Below are 7,458 nucleotides of genomic sequence, written 5' to 3' on the forward strand. Positions count from 1 at the left end.
AAAAAAAAAAAAAAAGGAAAATCGAAATGATTGAAACATTTTTTTGTTAAAAAAAAAATCATGGGATAAATCAATTAGTATTCAAACAGTTAAATAATCGTAGATAAAAATTATCATAGTCAAAACGAAATGAAAGTGAATGTGCAATTTGCTATTGAAAAAATTATTATTATCATCAAACATCTGGATAATCTAGAAAAGGTAACAAAAAAAGAGTAAAATTAATGAAGCATAATAAAAAAAAAATGCTTCGCCTACTTATCGAAAGCAATACAAAAAAAAAGAGAGAGAATATTGTTGATATTAATATTATTATTATGGTTGTTGTATATGATGTTGTTGTTTTAAAAAAAAAAAGAGGAATGGATGAATAAAAAAAAAAAAAATTAATTATTTTTAAACTCTATATTTATTTCTATAGTAATATATATGGCATCACCGCATTTGAACGCTAATGTACATTTATGAATTAAATACAATTATTAATTAATTAATTAATTAATACTAAATGCTTTGTCGTGTATAATAATACGTCGTTTATTTAAATTACATTTAAAGCATTAATAATCATCATCATTATCATCATCATTGTCATAATATCACTCGTATTTATTATTTATTTATTTATTTATTTATTAATATATTTATACATAGGCGCGCGTTTGTGTGTGTGTGTGTGACCGTGTGTTTAGTAAATCAAAAGAGAAAAATTATTTTAAATCAATAAGCATTTATATTAATTATTTAATAATTAATTGTAAGTATTCTATTGATAATTTAACTTCATTTTGTTTTTTTTTTTTTTTTGCTTAATTTTTAATTGTCTTCACGAGTAGCATTGCTTTAATATCATTATTATTTATTAATAGGTTTTGTAATATGTTGTTTATTGATGATGAATTATGCATGAATTTATGATTGAAATTCTTCTTTGTCTTCATTTCTAGAATAAACCCACCTCCAATAAGCGACCTGGTATGGAAAAAAATAAAAGTATTAGCAGTAGTGGTAGAAGTAGTAATAATAATAATAATAATAATATAATGAATAAGTCGGAAGCATGTGGAGGGGAAAACAAACCTTCATTCTATCCCAAATGTTTTCAAATGAGTCCATAGCTGGTCGAACATCCAACAAAGCAAATTTATAATTTTTATCAACGAGTCCACCATCGTAATAATCGATTATGTATCTGACTTCTTTACCGCATCTGTCGATGATCCAATCGTGTCTGTCGAATGGATATTCATATCTGCAACAGGTTAACATTATTATTATTATTTCTTCTTTTTTCTGTAACTTTTATACCTTTAAAAAAAAAAAAATGTTTTACCCCATCAAATGCCTGATTCTAGCTCTTGGCGAATAATTTGTCGCTTTACCACCGAAACTTTTCAATTTTGGATTGTTGCATTCTTTCGCATGCAATGCTTCCCATTTTAAAACTTCTTGCCAAGCTGATTCGTTATTTGCATTGTGAATTTTAATTATGTCATCCATGTCTTTTTGCCTTATGTCATCCTCTTTCCATCTCCATCCTTTTCTCAACATTGCATTCCAAAACATTTGCTGACTCGGGTAAACCCAAAACGATCCATCTGATTTCGGTATGGAGGATACTTCTCTATCGGTTGATAAGGGAAACGGTTGATCCGGTGCTGGAGATTGATTCGGAGATTCCATCTAAAAAAAAATTCGAATAAAAAATTGTTAAGTTAATTGATAATCTCCCTCCCGCCCCCTAATAAAGTAATTATGTTTACCATATTTTCATAATTAAAATCCGAACCAAACGACACCGGACATTCGGATATAAATTTTTTAGGTTGTACATTTTTCATCGGACACTGAGACGCTGTATAAATAACATTTTTTTTTTTCAATTGATCCGTTTGAAATGAAATTGGACCGAATCCTTTAATTATTTCTTCTGCCATTATTTCCGATGCCGACAACGTTCCTCCCATGTTTTCCTGAATGAAACAAAACTTTTAATTTTGAAATGTTTTTTACCTATAACTAAATATTTCTTTTTTTTCTTTTTTTTTTTTTTCTTTATTTTATTTTTATTTTTTTTAAAAATCCCTTTCACTAAATTTTTTTCATTTTTCAGACGCCATATTAGCTTTTGTATGTGTTATTATGAAATTCAATGGTAAATCGTAAAGGCAAAGGAAACATAAAAAAAATGTTTTTCTAACATTTGGAGTCTTTTATATTTTCAATTTCAATTCGATAATTATTTTGAAAATGATTTAAAACATCAGAGCCGTACTACGAAATCCATTCTAATCCGTATATAGTTATAGAATATAATTTATCACAAAGGAAAAATTAAAAGGAAAATTTCAATTCGCAAAGGTTAGTAACCATTTTTTTTTTTAAATAGTTTTTATTCGTAACGTTTCGGTTGTTGTTTATTTCGCGTGAAAATAATCATTTACATTTCAATTTTATTTACCTTTCTACTCATTACTATTTTCTCCCAACAAATAAACAACAACGTAACCGTTAAATTTATCGATTTTTTTTTTTTTTTCATAAAAAATTTAGGACGTCACGAAAAAACGTTCGCCGCGTAAATAATATTTATTTTTTTTTTTTTTTAACGGTTATTCAAACATTTACGAAAAGTTCTAGAATCGAATGGAAGTAAATTAAAAATCATTTTTTACTAAAAATAAAATTTATATTATTAACTAAAAAAACAAAAAAAATAACAAAATAATTTTTTTTTCATAAGCTGCTGCGAATGATTCCAAAACGTGACGTTTTATTATTATTATTATTATTATTATCATTAAATTATTTTTAACTAATGGAAGGGAGCAAAAAAAAAAATGAGATCTGAGAATTTTTCCAAAACGATTAGACGTTCGATTGTGACTGTTTGTTCGATCGATCGATCAATCGTTCGATAGATCGATTTATTTATTCATCGATTGTCATTTTATGTTGATTCTTCTCTCTTTCTCTAACCTGTCTGTCTTTTTTTCACTTAATCTTAATATTGACTAATGTTCTCGGTTCGGAATCACCTTTTTTCTTATTTTTCTTTTTTTTTTTTTTTTGTTGTTGTTGTTGTTCGTTTTCCTAGACTATAATTTCCAAAAAAAAAACATTCTACGAACGTTCGTTTATCATTATTATTATTATTTATTTTCATCTATGGGAAAATAATCTAAATATGCTAGCGACTAAAAATCCAATTCCTATAACCACGTGATAACCTCCGTAAACTTTAAACTGAAAAAAAAAAAAAAAAAAAAAAAATTCGTTAGTCGAATTCGCATCATCAAATCATCATTATTATCATCATCATCATCATGGTAATCACCTGATTTCTAATATCCGTTTTTAAAGCACGAATGACTACGGCCGTGAGAATGGATTGTAAAACTAATGCTAAAAATGTATTTATACCAAAAACTAATCCGTGACTTCTTTCCTTTATGAATTTGGCTACTTCGTACCTACACACAAACAAACAAAACTTTTAAATAAAATCGTTTAAAAATCGATCGATCGATCGATCGATCAATCGAACGTCTTTTATCATAACCAATTACAATAGGGAATAGGTCAAAAAAATTAACCTATTTATTTAGAGGGCGTGAGTGCGTGGGTGGGTTATTAATTTGTCGCTGTTTAAAAACTTACGTTGCCACCGTTATGGCCGCGTTGTAAAATATTTGATAAATAAGATGCATTAAATAAGCTAAATATAATTTATTTATGTAAGCGCAATAATATAAAAAACATCCTTGGAATATCGTGAGAAATCCAAGCGAGATTTGACCCCATGAATTCCATTTCACGTTTATGTAACCGATAAGAAAACTAATTGCAGCACCTGTAACAATAAAAAAAATCGTTTATTCGAGAATCGATCGATATATCGATAGTATTATTATAATAAAAAAATGATTGATTACCCAAAACGGAAGATGCACAATCCACGTAACCGTTGTATAATTCTTCATTTGTTTTTTGAATTATATCTTCCCATAATAATTGACAGTACGAAATCACCTAAAAAATTTAAAAAATCATTTATATGAGTATTTCTTTTAATTAATTTCAGAGATTGGAAAATTGGAAAAAAACCGTTACGAACCTGCAAGTGACCGCATGACGCCATGGCCCACCAAATGCTCCACTGCAAAACGTAAGTGTTTGTAAATGCTTGTTTAAAATCCGCGTAAAAATTATTAAATGCTCTACGAAATTTCCCATTTATAAATTTTTTCTTTTTATAATCTACTATCGTTATGCTGCTGCTGTTGTTGTTGTCTATGTAATTGTTTTTCTTGTCTTTCTCCCCTTTGACCCCGTTCAATTCTGACACGTCTTGACAATCGGAATTATTACCCGTTATGTCTTCGGATGAATCTCTGTGAAAGTAAAGACTTTGACTCACTCCGGGTAGGAAAATTGACGTCAAAGTTCCCAAAGCCACTCCTGACAAAAAAAAATTATTGGTACAGGATTAAGGTGTTTCTCTCTCTCTCTCTCTCTCTCTCGTTTGCCCGTAGATTTGATTATTCTTATCAATCGCAGCATCCCCATTTCACCTCCTCTCTTTGTTTTTCACACACACACACACACACACACACACACACGCGCGATTGATAAGAATAATCAAGTCTCCGCCCAAACGAGTGTGTGTGTGCGCGTGCACGTGCACCTGTGTTATCAAAACTTACCGCCTAAAGTTAAATAATTAAGTTGTAAATAATTAATTAGGTTAAAGGTAACTAATAATTGTGACGAGAGACCAGCACTCGCATTCCCTAATAAAATGGCAGCTCTTGAATACCCTGTTACTTTCTGATAATGAACCTTATCGACTTTTGCATACATGTATGTAAAATAAGCCACTTCGCTTGCCATGAAAAAACCATAAAAAAATTCGACAATCTAAAAAAGAATAATTACATTATTATTATTATTATTATTATTATTATTATCATCATTAAATAATTTTCATCGTTCAAATGAAATGTTAAAAAAAAAAAATTTAAAACATTGAAAACTAATGATAATGATGATGATGATGGTAATGATAAGGGAGATGATAAGGGAGATGACGTCACATTTATTAAAATGTTACGAATTGATTGAATGATTGTTTTGTGTCGAGTTTGTATGCTATGGAAATTATTTGTCGATTTTTTGTTTACCTTCATTGTGTCTAATGTTTCTCCATAAATTAATAATATATAAGTTATCACAGCTGAAAAACCACCAGTCACAACAATTGGCTTATATCTCAAATAATCTGTGAGCAAAAATACAAGAATCAACAATCCAAGATAGAAATAAGTACCCAGAGGATAAATTTCTTGATTTATCTGTTTTTTAAAAAAAAATTTATAAAAATAAAATGAAAGCAAAAAGCAAAATTTCTATTAAACTTTTCTTCTTCTTCTTCTTCTTCTGTATTTTTTTCTTTTCTCATTCGACTCATTCGTAAAACCCCAAATTAAAAAAAAAAAAAAAAATTATTTCGATATGACAAACCTGTTCGATAGTGAAATTTTTATATTGTGTTAAAAATGGTGATATGAATGGTTCTGACGGTCTGTATTCTTTAAAAAATCCATGTGTGCTCAATAGTATTGATATTTGCCACCAATCCATTTTTTTTTTTTTTTTCTCTCTCTCTATTCGAATTGTATTTATTTGTCTTTTAAATTTATTATCGTCTTTACTAAATGTTACATCAATTAATTCTAAATTGCAAATTCATTTCTAATCGAATGTGTGTGTACACATATATATATACATGTGTCTATGTTTGTGTATATCTAAAAAAAAAAAAAAAAAAAAAAATTATGAATGTTTATATATAATTATCATGTTTTCCATCAGAAAATCAAACCAAAGTCAAATTATTCTTTTTTAAAATTTAACCTTATTAACGTAGAGCATAAATTTTCAAGGTAAATTTTAAATAATATGTTACCCCCTCCCCCCTTTCCCTTCCCCCACAATAAATATTTATTATAAAGGTTCAATGTGGTGGTGATAAAACATTCACATACACGAAAACGTTTATAAATTAATTAATTAATTTTAAAAAAAAAAAAATCAACGTGATACCGTTAAATAATAATAATAATATTTTTTTTTTCAATTAATCACAAAATAATTTCGTATTGTTTATCTTTTTTCCACAACATTCGATTATATATATACGTTTGACCTAAAAAAAAAAAAAAAAATTTTATTTAAAAATTTGCAATGTTTTACTTGTTTTTTATTTGTTTAACAAGGTTAGGTTATGTTTTTAAAATCATACGGTAACCGGCTTAACATTGGTTTAGATAAGAAATCGACGGATATATATATACGTACGTACGTACTTTATCGTTCGGAGGATTATTTAAAAATTTTCAAAAAAAAAATAATAATAAATAAATAATTCGTATCATTGATTTAACGATTAAATTTAAAACGCGTTTGTATAAAAATAATAATAATAATAATGTAAACGACCGAGGTTAAATAATAATAATAATAACGACAAATTGAATTTAAGAGGAGCCATCTTTAAAAAAAAAAAAAAAAAAAAAAAAATGCTTACCTGTGATGTCATTAAAGAGGTCAACCTCAAACGGAAATTTTCAGCAAAAAAAATTTATACGAATTTGTTTGTTTGTTTGTTTGTTTGTTTGTTGTTTGTTTGTTTTAATTTTCATCGCGTGTGTGTATCGAATTCGGGATATGATTAATAATATTTTAACGGAAAAAAATATACAATCAAGTTTTTTTTTTTTTTTTTCCGTTGATATTCGTTCGCGGTCGTTGAAATCATGTTTGAATATGATCACGTTTAAATCAAATCAAATTTGATGCGTTTCTTTTTTTTTTTTAAAAAAAAAAAACGGTTACATAACCACCACCGACAGCAATAAAATTGTTACTTACCCTTATTTAAATATTAATTTAAAATCTTTTTTTTTTTATTTCATGTATTACTAACGACAGATAACCGAAAATTGAAAATGTAAAAAATATAAGAAACGAAAAAATCAAAATGGACGAATGAAAAGTAACGCAATAACGTGTCAGTTACGTCATTTGCCTTATGGAAAATCTGATGCAAGAAATTTTGCTATTAAAATAAGGAAAAAGGTTATTATTATTATTATTATTATTATTATTATTATTATTATTATTATTATTATTATTATTATTATTATTATTATTATTCGAAGAAAAATAAGGCAACGCGAAAAAATATTTTAAATTAACGGTCGCGAGTATCGAATCGTCGCGTTTTAACCGTTGACAAAAACAAAACAAAAATTTAATACCTTATTATTGTTATTATTATTATTATTATTATTATTATTATTATTATTATTATTATTATTATTATTATTATCAATAAAACAAAACGTTAACGACCGAAAATAATAATAATAATAATTTTATTTATTTTTATTTTTT

At 26.9% G+C, this 7,458-nt stretch overlaps 2 protein-coding genes across 2 annotated transcripts; both read right to left on the minus strand.

Moving 5' to 3' along the window:
• Positions 1 to 912: 912 nt before the first annotated feature.
• Positions 913 to 2,473, minus strand: Phum_PHUM494150 (Cytochrome C-type heme lyase, putative; the record flags this gene model as incomplete). The annotated part of the gene is made up of 5 exons (XM_002430629.1): positions 913 to 972; positions 1,081 to 1,252; positions 1,334 to 1,683; positions 1,764 to 1,973; positions 2,462 to 2,473. 5 exons carry the CDS (start codon positions 2,471 to 2,473, stop codon positions 913 to 915), a joined length of 804 nt encoding a protein of 267 aa, XP_002430674.1.
• A 689-nt stretch (positions 2,474 to 3,162) lies between these two features.
• Phum_PHUM494160 (Thiamine transporter, putative) lies at positions 3,163 to 5,643 on the minus strand (the record flags this gene model as incomplete). The annotated part of the gene is made up of 9 exons (XM_002430630.1): positions 3,163 to 3,246; positions 3,338 to 3,473; positions 3,661 to 3,853; positions 3,936 to 4,032; positions 4,118 to 4,293; positions 4,357 to 4,461; positions 4,707 to 4,920; positions 5,184 to 5,354; positions 5,524 to 5,643. 9 exons carry the CDS (start codon positions 5,641 to 5,643, stop codon positions 3,163 to 3,165), a joined length of 1,296 nt encoding a protein of 431 aa, XP_002430675.1.
• Between the last annotated feature and the right edge of the window lie 1,815 nt (positions 5,644 to 7,458).

Source organism: Pediculus humanus, genomic scaffold (genome assembly GCF_000006295.1).
Source record: "Pediculus humanus corporis 1103172108263 genomic scaffold, whole genome shotgun sequence".
Taxonomy (NCBI): domain Eukaryota; kingdom Metazoa; phylum Arthropoda; class Insecta; order Psocodea; family Pediculidae; genus Pediculus; species Pediculus humanus.